Source organism: Dreissena polymorpha, chromosome 8 (genome assembly GCF_020536995.1).
Source record: "Dreissena polymorpha isolate Duluth1 chromosome 8, UMN_Dpol_1.0, whole genome shotgun sequence".
Classification (NCBI taxonomy): domain Eukaryota; kingdom Metazoa; phylum Mollusca; class Bivalvia; order Myida; family Dreissenidae; genus Dreissena; species Dreissena polymorpha.
The window spans coordinates 84048448-84061896 of record NC_068362.1 but is presented as its reverse complement, the minus strand read 5'-3'; the positions used below and the strand labels follow the sequence as shown (position 1 = coordinate 84061896).

At 36.9% G+C, this 13449-nt stretch overlaps 1 protein-coding gene across 1 annotated transcript in view; it reads right to left on the bottom strand.

Moving 5' to 3' along the window:
- Positions 1 to 13449, bottom strand: part of LOC127842028 (cyclin-J-like) — a 42713-nt gene that overhangs the window by 11434 nt on the left and 17830 nt on the right. Inside the window, exons 2-6 of the mRNA XM_052371344.1 lie at positions 12731 to 12886; positions 8070 to 8668; positions 6997 to 7190; positions 2081 to 2192; positions 813 to 972 (exon numbers count right to left, since the gene is read on the bottom strand). Of these exons, the coding sequence (XP_052227304.1) occupies positions 813 to 972; positions 2081 to 2192; positions 6997 to 7190; positions 8070 to 8349 (746 nt within the window). The 5' untranslated portion in view covers positions 8350 to 8668; positions 12731 to 12886. The remainder of the gene's footprint in view (positions 1 to 812; positions 973 to 2080; positions 2193 to 6996; positions 7191 to 8069; positions 8669 to 12730; positions 12887 to 13449) is intronic.

The window sequence follows — 13449 nt, the reverse complement described above, 5'->3', positions numbered from 1 at the left end:
ATACAGGGCAAGTGTACATACCCAAGCATGATCTTGATACAGGGCAAGTGTACATACCCGAGCATGTTCTTGATACAGGGCAAATGTACAAACCCAAGCATGTTCTTGATACAGGGCAAGTGTACATACCCGAGCATGTTCTTGATACAGGGCAAGTGTACATACCCGAGCATGTACTTGATACAGGGCAGGTGTACATACCCGAGCATGTTCATGATACAGGGCAAGAGTACATACCCAAGCATGTTCTTGATACAGGGCAAGTGTACATACCCGAGCATGTTCTTGATACAGGGCAAGTGTACATACCCCAGCATGTTCTTGATACAGGGCAGGTGTACATACCCGAGCATGTTCTTGATACAGGGCAGGTGTACATACCTGAGCATGTTCTTGATACAGGGCAAGTGTACATACCCTAGCATGTTCTTGATACAGGGCAAGTGTACATACCTGAGCATGTTCTTGATACAGGGCAGGTGTACATACCCGAGCATGTTCTTGATACAGGGCAAGTGTACATACCCGAGCATGATCTTGATAGAGTGCAAGTGTACATACCCGAGCATGTTCTTGATAGAGGGCAAGTGTACATACCTGAGCATGTTCTTGATACAGGGCAGGGGTACATACCTGAGCATGTCTTGATACAGGGCAAGTGTACATACCTGAGCATGTTCTTGATACAGGGCAAGTGTACATACCCGAGCATGTTCTTGATACAGGACAGGTGTACATACCCAAGCATGTTCTTGATACAGGGCAAGTGTACATACCCGAGCATGTTCTTGATACAGGGCAAACGTACATACCCTAGCATGTTCTTGATACAGGGCAGAAGTTGTTCCAGGTAGAAGTCAGTCATGAGCTCCAGCTGTTTGGGCCAGGTAGGGGTGAGGTGAAGACAGATTCGAGCGGCTGCCACGCAGGATGCGGCCACTAGGGACGGGGAGTACTCACTGTACATGTGATCTGCAGAGAAAATTGGTCAGGGACTATATAAGCCTTCTTGTGAAAACCGGGCTTAATGCAAGTGCATAAAATTTTGTTCCAGATAAGCATGTGCAGCCTGTACAGGCTAATAAGGGACAATACTTTCTGCTTTTATGGGATTTCATGTTAAAAGGAAGAGTCTTCTAGACAAACATCCAGTTCAGATGGAAAGTGTTGTCCCTGTGCGTACTGATGAAATGACTGGGTGTCCCTTTCTATCACTCACAACATTCTTGTCAATTTCTGTATACACTAAAAGTATGAGACACATCAAAATGTACACAATCCAAAGTTACTTCAACTGTGAAACATCTAACAACAAATTAAACAACACTCGTAACTCAATCTCCTGGAAGTTGGCTGCATTTTTGTGCAGGTACAAACCTTGTAAGACAATCTCCTGGAAGTATGCTGCATGTTTGTGTAGATACAAACCTTGTAAGACAATCTCCTGGAAGAACGCTGCATGTTTGTGTAGGTACAAACCTTGTTATACAATCTCCTGGAAGTATGCTGCATGTTTGTGCAGGTACAAACCTTGAAAGACAATTTCCTGAAAGTGTGCTGCATGTTTGTGTAGGTACAAACCTTGTAAGACAATCTCCTGGAAGTATGCTGCATGTTTGTGTAGGTACAAACCTCTTCTGGAAGTATGCTGCATGTTTGTGTAGGTACAAACCTTGTAAGACAATCTCCTGGAAGTGTGCTGCATGTTTGTGCAGGTACAAACCTTGTAAGACAATCTCCTGGAAGTGTGCTGCATGTTTGTGTAGATACAAACCTTGTAAGACAATCTCCTGGAAGTACGCTGCATGTTTGTGTAGGTACAAACCTTGTAAGACAATCTCCTGGAAGTACGCTGCATGTTTGTGTAGATACAAACCTTGTAAGACAATCTCCTGGAAGTTTGCTGCATGTTTGTGTAGGTACAAACCTTGTAAGACAATCTCCTGAAAGTGTGCTGCATGTTTGTGTAGGTACAAACCTTGTAAGACAATCTCCTGGAAGTATGCTGCATGTTTGTGTAGGTACAAACCTTGTGAGACAATCTCCTGGAAGTTGGCTGCATGTTTGTGTAGGTACAAACCTTGTAAGACAATCTCCTGGAAGTATGCTGCATGTTTGTGTAGGTAGGTCTCCACCTGGCCCTTGCTGGAGATGGGAGCCCCATCCACCAGGTCATCCTCATCCACAGCTACCTGAACACACAGTGGGTTGCAGAGACATTTTATTGTCTTTTTTGTATTATCATTATTATTTTTATTATTATCATTATAATTATTATTATTACTATTTTTGTTTTAATTATTATCATCATTATTTTATGTTATGGTGAGAGAGAGATTTTATCATTATTATTTAAATTTAGCCTTGCTTTGAGAAAATGGGGTTAAATGCATGTTTATTAAATGTCGTCCCAGATTAGCCCTTGCAGTCTGCCACTTTCCACCTAGAATGGATTTTTGTTTAGAGGAGACTTACTTTAAATGAAAAATACAATATAGTGGAAAGTGTTATCCATGATAAGCCTGTTTGAACTGCACATGCTCATCTGTGAAGACACTCTCCTCACATGCATTCAGCCTGGTTTTCCAGACCAATTTCATTATGATTGTTTTTATTATCTCATTTATTGTATGTTTAGGAAGAGGAGGTACAAATATTATATTATTGTTCAAAAGTGGCATTTTGATATTTTCATGAGCACATGATAATATCAATATTATTACACCTGAACTTCAAATAAGTCTTTGGTATTTTATTCGCTATATTCTTACATTTTATTACAATATAACACAACACTGGTAACATCTAGACTACATCTTGACATCATGACTACATTTCACAGTTTTTGAGTCCAACATTAAGGAAATGCTGACCATTTCAGTAACAGTTTTAAATTTGGAATCAAACAAGAGTGAATTAACAATTATAAGTGACTGATATCTGTACATACTTAACTGCTTTACAAAAAATTAATTGAGATATATGTGGGTTTCACTAATGGTATTTGTTTAGTCAGAAAAAATCATGTACATAAGAGCTAGGAGATATAAGGCCAACATGGAAAACAACAAGAGCTGTCAGAGGACAGCGCGCTCGACTATTCGAGTGCTTGACAGTATAACGTAAGCCATCATGGGGAAATTGTTCATATTCAGTAATTTATTAGACGATCTTTCAAAAATAAAAAAAGGAAAAAGATTATTTATTTTTTTTTAGGGGAGGGGGTAGGGGGGTTGAGAGGGGGGTATAATGTGGGGTGTGGTCATTTATTAGACGATCGTTCAGAAATAAAAAAAGGAAAAAAAAAATATTATGGGGGAGTAGGGGGGGGGGGTTGAGAGGGGGGTATAATGTGGGGTGTGGTCATCTATTAGATGATCTTTCAAAAAGATAAAAAGGAATTTTTTTTTAATTTTTTTATTTTGGGGGGGGGGAGGTGGGGGGGGGGGGGGCAGGGACTCTGGGTTGGGGCGTGGGGTATTGTTTGGGTGGAATCCATTGTGGTATTCAGGTAAGTGTTGTTTTGTCAAAGTATTAATACAATCTGATCATAAATAAAGAAGTTATGGCAATTTAAGCAAAATGTTCAATTATCTAAGTATAAAAGGGGCCATAATTCTGTCAAAATGCTTGATACAGTTGTCTGCTCTTGTTTATAGGTTGGGGTCATGTTGGTAAATAAGTATGCAAAATATGAAAGCAATATGTCAAGGGATAAAGGAAATATTTGGGGTAGAACGCAAACTTTAACATAGATTTATCAATAATATGCATATTCTAAGTATAAAAGGGTCCATAAATCTGTCAAAATGCTTGATACAGTGGTCTGCTCTTGTTTATAGATTGGGGTCATGTTGGTAAACAAGTATGCAAAATATAAAAGCAATTTGTCAAAGGACATAGGAAATATTTGGGGTAGTACGCAAACTTTAACATAGATTTATCAATAATATGCATATTCTTAGTAAAAAAGGGGCAATAATTCTGTCAAAATGCTTGATAGGTGTCTGCTCTTGTTTATAGGTTGGGGTCATGATGGTAAACAAGTATGCAAAATATGAAAGAAATATGTCAAGGGACAATGAAAATAATTGGGGTAGTATGCAAACTTTAACATTTGCACGCTTACAGATACGCCAACGGCAACGCTGACGCCGGGGTGAGTAGGATAGCTCCACAATATATATTTCATATATAATAGTCGAGCTAAAAACAGGTGTTCTGCCATTTTTAGTTGTTTGCTTGCAAACAACCAAGGTTAGAACCATGCATTTCAAGTCAGTTCGCTCTTTATAACAATGATAAACCTGATAACTGCCGCATCTGCCGCATCCACGCAAGAAGAAGTGGTAAAATTTATGCAAGAGGTTTAAGTTCTTCAACTTATTCATTCACAAATGGAAAAGTAATGTGAATATCGATTGAAATGGAATATTTTTTAACAGAGTGCATATATAGAAAAATATCAATAAACAATGTTTGTATTATACGTGCCGCAGAAGAGAATGTTTATGAATTATCAAAATAAGCCTCTATCTGCTGCGTCTTAATGACGTAGTATTTTTGCTCGGCACAGGTCATTCATAATCTGAGGCAATTAATAGATGTGGGAAAATAAAACTACTGCTGATAAACAAGTACAGTCGACTGTTGCTACTACAGCAGAGGTTAAATTTGATATGTCTGGGAAAAGTTATTTTGTTCTCAACAGAAAGCGGCGATCTTTTGTATACACGGGTATTAACAACGCAATAGTAGAAGGTTAAGTTTGTTCATATTCACAGTTCTCAATTTATAAAACGTTGAACATGAGTTCACCAATAATTACAGGTATACTATAGACAACAACAAAAATGCTTTATATGTGCTAAAACAGAATATAAAAAAACAACTAAATATAACAAGAAATATCTTTTAAAAAGGTAGTCTGCGTAAATGCTGACTTTGAAATAAAGTTTGAAATTTACGTTTCTAGATAATTAAATTGAAAACAAAAGTTAAACTATTGAGTTTTTTCACTTGTTAGTCGCATATTCACCGCATGAAATGTGTGTTATCATTGTCAAACCACACATTAGTGTAAGTAGATTAAAATTATAATACGGGAGTGCACATCATATGTGTTCTCACATGCTTTATCATGAGTGTATTTCTTCAACATAGAAATATATATTGTATGTTAAAAAAATTTTTTTTATTTACACGCAGTTTTCTTTCGACAAATTTTAATAGCCGAGTCATGCTAAAATGGGTCTTATGCATTTCGGCCAGCGTATCTTAAACCCAACATGTGCATTTGCGCAGTCTGGTCAGAGGCGATGATGTTCGCTATAAAATCACTCAATGTGTTATGGCCTCATTATGTATCTCTTGACAAGACTGGGAGACGCGCAGGCTGAGTGGGCTATATATATGATGGGCGCATATGGAATAATTTTCACAGAACAACGGTCATTAAAAATCTCCTTGGGAGCTGTAAATGGCACATTTTAGCACAATGCTTTTTGATACAAAATTGAGATAAAAATAGCAACCTAGTAAATATGGGTAGCCTATCCAGGCAATCAGAAACCATTTCCAGACGTCCTGACAGAGTACGGCAAACATTGTGGTTGGATAATTAAACAATTTTCCTCTTATCGTGACACTATACTATTTCTGTAATGTTTGTTTTCTCATCTTGAAAGCCAAACTGTGTTTATCGATAGTCAATTATATATTCCCCGGACAATTTAGTGAACGACTACTGACCCTGAAATTCTGCGAGATGGATTTGAATGCGTAATTGTAACTGGGCCACAATTTGTGTCGTTTGAACATACAAAGAGTACTCCCGAATTCCTCTGAACAGTGCTACATCCTTTACGCTGAGCACAGACACAGTGATGTAGCTAAAGTTCGGAGGTTTTATCTTGAATCAGCCTATGAAATATTCAATATATTCAAGCGTGGCTGCTCGCGTTATGTAAGTCATTTAAGGTGAAAAGCTGGGTAAAACAGCTACGCTGAAAAAGCGCATTAGTGCTCTTTACCCATGTTTAGGTCAGAGTTGTTGACACCATGTGAACTACTTGGGTAACAAGTAATGCATAAACAACAAAGTGCAGGTAAACAGGGCTGTCTTTATGACTACCTAATTCCTGAGTAAAAAGTATTGCTCGAAGATTTATTTTTCTATTTATTTTCATCAATTATCTTATTGTATTTTTTTAATTTGTATATTGTGTCAAAAATCAAAAGTTTTGTACAAGGAATTTCCATCATGAAATCATATTCTTAGTGAAATAGGTATTCGATATTCCAACAATATTAGTATATTTAGTTCTCAATACCTTTTTCATTATACTTTCTATGCTTTCAGAACGTCAAAAAAGGGCCATGTTGTTGTTATTTTGTCTAAGTTATCTCTATAAAAATAAATAGGATGATAAAAAGTGCACACACATCTCAACCCGTGCCTTAAGACACACTCTTTATAAATTTGAATGGATTGTGTTCATTTCAAACAGACGATTAATTTTGAAAAATGAGTTGAGTCTGAAATTAAGCAATAGCAAACAACTTCAGTGCCTTCAGCACTTTGATTGTTCTATTATTAGGTTTCAAGCTGGTTTAGATCATGTGATGTACATGGTTGACTGCATCTATAAAGCAGTGCTCCATCTAGGCCTAAACGGAAGGGCACACCACCCTGACACCCCAAGGTACCACCCTGCCCCCTTTCCAACTCCTACCATGCCTTTTTTTAACTGATCACATTATCATACAGCAACTTTTATATGAAGTTTCAATAAATTAACTAAACAATATTTTGAATGGCAATATATTATTATATAAAGAAATTCATACAACACATGCTTTATGGAAAATATGCCACTGGGATAAAATTGTGTGCACTAAAGTGTCATTTTCATAACAAAGCACTCTGCCCTTTTGAAATCTTAGCTGTAGCACAGTATAAAGCAAGAATACTAGGCCACTATGTGTGATTCTGACCTTAAGGAAGTATGGCAGGAAGTGTGGCACAGTGGGGACACAGAGCTCGAAGTTTGCAAACTTGAGAATGTTGAGCTCCATCTGTAGAAACTGCCGGGCCGTGTAGGGCTGACCCCCATTGTACTGGTTTACGTGCACATAGGAGTTCAGCCTGCTGATGTGGGGGATGCGATCACAGTGGTCCTCAAACTTCACTGGAATAGAGAGGCAAGATTTGTTACCTCTAGTGTGACTGCTCTATAACAAGAATCAAATGAGCAATATTCTGCAAAAATTAGGCTTAATGAATGTGTGTTAAGTGTTGTCCAATATAAGCCTGTGCAGTCCACACAGGCTAATCAAGATCAATACTTTCTGATTTTATTGTATTTTTGGTTCAAAGGAAGTCTGTTCTTTACAAAAATCAAGTTAAGGCAAAAAAGTGTTACTGCTCAGGCTGATGTAGGACATAGAGAATAATAGGTTAGTGTTGATTATTGATCAGGTTTATCATTCTATTTATCACACTTTTTATTCAGTAAACCTTTTTATTTAAACAAAATTAGTTTAACTGGATAATTTCGCTGGATTTATGATGTCATTTTGTTGAAAAAAATATTTCATTTCGTGCCGTGGTTTATAGCAGAAATTTAATAAACGGAGCTTTAATCAACGAATTCGCTGTAAAAGTGGGATAAAACACTTTACCCACAAGCATGAAACCATGTTTTCCTTGGACGAGGCTCTTTTTGTTAACTCTTATGTGACTGCTCTATAACCAGGATTAAATAACTATGATAAGCAGATCAATTGTCTAGACAGTGGTAACTTACTGGGGTGAGAACTCAGTGGTGGCAGGCTCAATGCCCAGCTCTACTGTAAACTTAACTATCTAGTCTTTCCCATGAAATGCTATTACGGTACAAGGTGCAGTGTTCTAAATTCTTCACACTTGGCACTAAAAAAATACTTAACTCGAGACTGTCACAATGTGGAAAATTTTGGTAATTCTTGTGCAACGAGTTAAAGAAGTTATAATTAATACTACAAACGTATTTGGTATCATAGATTCAACCAATTAGTACCCCTCTAACCTGCAAGGAGGAGGCAGGTGAGGGCCGCCAGGTGCAGGTAGGCCATCTCCACCTCCAGTCCATCCATGAAGTGGTCAAGAAGGTGCACAGCCAGGTGCTGGGCAGTGGCGCACACCCCCAGCTCCCTCACGATCTCCGACAGCCAATCCACCAGGTGGCGCCGCATCCACAGCTGCGTCGAGTTTCCCTGCAGCGCGGGCACTGTCTGTTCCCTCAGTTTGAGAGTGGCGTAGATGTCCTCGGCCAGTTTGTTCTGCCACCATTCTTGTTCTATGGCCATGATTCACTGGAGTTGAGGCACTATTCAAGTATTGCAATCATGGTGGAAGCGCCCTCCGTGGGTATTCCAGTGCTGAGACAGTAGAGTAGACTTCAATCCACTATATCCTATACAAAAGTCACCAGCATCTTGTCTTTTAATCCTGATTAACAGTCACGAGCTTTCATTAATAATCCATGAGGGAACAGATCCACAACGATCACAAGACTGGGAAAACTATACTCGGAGATTTTGTGAAAGTCTACACATTGGCTACACCATTTATTACCTATGAAGTTTTATGAGCCTTTTTTCTCAATCCCTCTTTGGCTATTTATGTCTACAACAAAAAAAGATTCATGTTACTTAGATTATTATGTCAAAGCCTACCAGTAGACTAGATGAAATGGTAAATTATAAATTATTATCTGGATCGTCACAGTTTTAGAAAAAACAAGAGCTGTCACAATAGGATGACATATGGCCCCTATAAACGCTTTGATAGAAGTTATGAGCATTTTTCGAAACCTAAACGCAGATTTCGAAACCTAAACGCGGACCCTAAGTTCAAGGTCAAAGTTCACAGGGGTCAAAATTTGTGTGCGTATGGAAAGGCCTTGTCCATATACACATGCATACCAAATATGAAGGTTATATCTCAAGGGACCTAGAAGTTATGAGCATTTTTTGAAACCTAAACGCGGACCCTAAGTTCAAGGTAACAGGGGTCAACATTTTTGTGCGTATGGAAAGGCCTTGTCCATATACACATGCATACCAAATATTACGGTTATATCTCAAGGGACATAGAAGTTATGAGCATTTTTCGAAACCTAAACACGGACCCTAAGGTCAAGGTCACAGGGTCAACATTTGTGTGCATATGGAAAGGCCTTGTCCATATACACATGCATACCAAATATGAAGGTTATATCTCAAGGGACATAGAAGTTATGAGCATTTTTCGAAACCTAAACACAGATTTCGAAACCTAAACGGGGACCCTAAGTTCAATGTCAAGGTCACAGGGGTCAAAATTTGTGTGCGTATGGAAAGGCCTTGTCCATATACACATGCATACCAAATATGAAGGTTATATCTCAAGGGACATAGAAGTTATGAGCATTTTTCAAAACCTAAACGCAGATTTCAAAACCTAAACACGGACCCTAAGTCCAAGGTCAAGATCACAGGGGTTAAAATGTTTATGCGTATGGAAAGGCATTGTCCATATACACATGCATACCAAATATGAAGGTTATATCTCAAGGAACATAGAAGTTATGAGCATATTTCGAAACCTAAACTCACATTTTGAAACCTAAACGCAGACCCTAAGTTCAAGGTCAAGGTCATAGGGGTCAAAACTTTAGTTTGTATGGAAAGGCCTTGTCCATATGTACACATGCATACCAAATATGAAGGCTATATCTCAAGGGACATAGAAGTTATGAGCTTTTTTCGAAACCTAAACGCAGATTTTGAAACCTAAGCGGGGACCTGGTATTACCTTCAGGATTGTCAATCAAATCTAGTTAATAAGTCAATAAGATTCATTGGTGTTGATTTTGCCACTGACAAATTGCTGGCAAATTTTAAAAACATGCAAAAGTCTCAAAGCTTTCACTAATCCTACAAAGACAGATACTGGATTATACCATGTTACTTATAATAAGCTGCATTACAACAATAGTGCACGGACAATAACAACTGTTCAATCATCTTGCATTTCCTTGCAAAATTCGACACAATCACTTCAAACAGCTTTCATTCTATTTAAAGCAGCTTTAACAGACATCAACTGTTATGAAGGTAATGGTATTAATCAGATTAAGTTGTCTGCTAAACAATAACACAAATAATGCAGAAGTTTAAACAGTGCTTCTTTTGGCCTTTAATTTGTCAGGGCCATCTAGTATTAAACATTTATCATTTATTCAAAGGTTTATCACCCATGTACCTACTTAGATATTATTGTGTGCAACCATTCTCTAAACCCAATTCAAGCAAACATTAACTGAATTAACTCTAAAGCAATTTGCATCTGATTTTGAAATCTGTCAAAGTTGTAGTCCTAGGGCAGGGACACATAGGTCCCTGCCTAGGGCAAAGAAAGTGTTTTTCACTGTTAAATTATTGCACTATTGCAATATGCTAAACAGCACCTGTACACCTTCACAACACACTAGTTCAAAACTGATGAAACAAGAATATCAGTGAAACTGATGGATGCTCCCCGATGATGCACTTTGTCAATCTATGTGTTAAAAACCACCTAAAAAAATCTATTATTAGCCTTGGTGACCTTCACCTTGACCCCAGTGACCTCAAACCTCATCAAAAGGTAGAGATCCATGCAAGGTACCTACATTGCCAAATATGAAAGAGATCAGTAAAGTATTGAAGGCGCTATGAGAAACTGTAACAAAAGTGACGGAAATCTATTTTTAGCCTTGGTGACCTTGACCTTAAACCCAGTGACCTCAAACCTCATCAAAAGGTAGAGGTCCATGCAAGGTACCTACATGCCAAATATGAAAGAGATCTGTAAAGTATTGAAGGCGCTATGAGAAACTGTAACAATAGTGTGACGGAAAATCTATTATTAGCCTCAGTGACCTTGACCTTCAACCCAGTGACCTCAAACCTCATCAAAAGGTAGAGGTCCATGCAAGGTACCTACATGCCAAATATGAAAGAGATCGGTAAAGTATTGAAGGCGCTATGAGAAAGTGTAAAATAAAGTGTGACAAAAAATCTATTATTAGCCTCTGTGACCTTGACCCCAGTGACCTCAAACGTCATTAAAAGGTAGAGGCCCATGCAAGGTACCTACATGCCAAATATGAAAGAGATTGGTAAAGTATTGAAGGCGCTATGAGAAACTGTAACAAAAGTGTGACGGAAAATCTATTATTATTAGCCTTGGTGACCTTGACCTTGAACCCAGTGACCTCAAACGTCATTAAAAGGTAGAGGTCCATGCAAGGTACCTACATGCCAAATATGTAAGAGATCGGTAAAATAGTGAAGGCGCTATGAGAAACTGTTACAAAAGTGTGACAGAAAATCTATTTTTAGCCTCGGTTACCTTGACCTTGACCCCAGTGACCTCAAACCTCATCAAAAGGTAGAGGTCCATGCAAGGAACCTACATGCCAAATATGTAAGAGATGGGTAAAATAGTGAAGGCGCTATGAGAAACTGTAACAAAAGTGTGACGTACGGAAGTACGGAAGAACAAACTGGCAACTATATGCTTTGCCGAAATTTTATTTTGGGGAGCATAAAAATCGTCATAAATGTTGGAAATCTATAAAAATTGCAGGTTTGCAATGATAATCAACGTCTTTATAATGTATACATGTGTCCATATTGCATACACGTTTCCATTAAGATAATTCAGTGGCAGTAAATCTGGTAATTTTATGCCAATATTTTGGTCAACAATAAAAATATTATTGTTGTAATGGCTTACCAAACCAAAAAAATAATAACTTTGGGGTGAGGAATTTCTGTTGTGTCTTAGGATTTATCGTAAAGACATTTTTTCTTAAATTTGGCGTTACTGTACATAACGGAATATAGAAGCAAAACAAGTGCATAACAAACATTTTGTTTGTTTTAGGTATTTTTAGAAGGTAAATTAGTTTTTAGCATTACTGTTAAAAGTTTGTAAGCATTTAGTTAGTCTTAATGTCATCTGAAAAGAGTATCTCTTAATCTCTTAATTCAACACCATTGACTTCAATATATTGCACCATTTAAAATGCACAGACATGACTTTATCACTTCAGACTTCATAAATTTGTGTCCAAAATACAGAAATGCACTCTATTGAAAACATCACATAAATATTACAATCCATTATGCATTTCAGAAATCAAATTAGCATAAATGTAAAACAAGCATTGTAGTATTAGTTACATACAGTAATTAGTATACTGAGCTACTTTTATTTTTTTTAATAAATATACATTGTAATTATATAATCATTATCTTGATTAATTGTTAATCCTTACATATAATATTTTAAACATGTATGCATGTGACACAATTATTTGCATTAATTATGACCATAATATACAATTATGTGTATCTCAATACAAATAATAAGTTCAGCCATATATTCATATAATTATATCAGTACAAAGCATGCGATAGTATAGCAACATATTTTTTGTAAGAGAGTTACCTGCAAAAAAATCTAATATTCCAGCATAACTAACTTTATCAACTTCAATTATTTTCATTGTATATACAACAGTAAAAAACTGATGGGTGTTACTTGTAATAAATAGAACAATAAACAAAGTGCATGCATATTAAAATAACCAGCAAATTAAAGTTATTTGTTATTTATATGTACTAAAATGCAAGTATATATTTAAGAAGTTATTACCTTACAGTTTCAGTTAACATCTCAACCAGTAATGTGCTTTCAGTGCAACCCATGACTGTGTTAAGAGTGTCATGTCATGCTTCAACGACCCTCCAATATCCTCCAGTGTCCAGCAGGCCAGCTTGCTTGATAATCCCGCAATCAGAGCCAATCAGCCTTTGTTGAAAAAGCACGGCCATTCAATAAAAAGTAAAAATGTGTCAAATTTTGTGAAGAAAAAAGCTTTAGCCAATTTTCCACTCAGCATGTAATTGACTTGTCATCATGCATAAACTTAGGGTGTTAGTTGTACAAATTTAAACATTTTCAATGCAATAACTGCCTGTTCTTCAAGGGTATTACCAATGCAAACATAATAATTTATCAAGCACTAATACTGGTAATTTGTATAATGAAATGCAATGAAGTTTTGACACATGAACAGGTAACAAGCACGGGGCAAGTTTTCTTGTACACATAAATGTACTAATTGATTTGCCTTTATCAATAACCTTATATTGTCCAAACCTTATCTGTAGGACTTTCAATAGCTGCAATTTTAATAAATAATTTTATTACACAATAAAATCAATATTTTAAGAGTACTTTGATCATATGACAAATTAATGTATTATTTGCTATATTGATTAAAATACAGAATTTACAACTCTATTATTTTGTACTTACACTTGTAAAAAATATAAACTTAATTAATATAGTGTCATTTCCATGACGATATT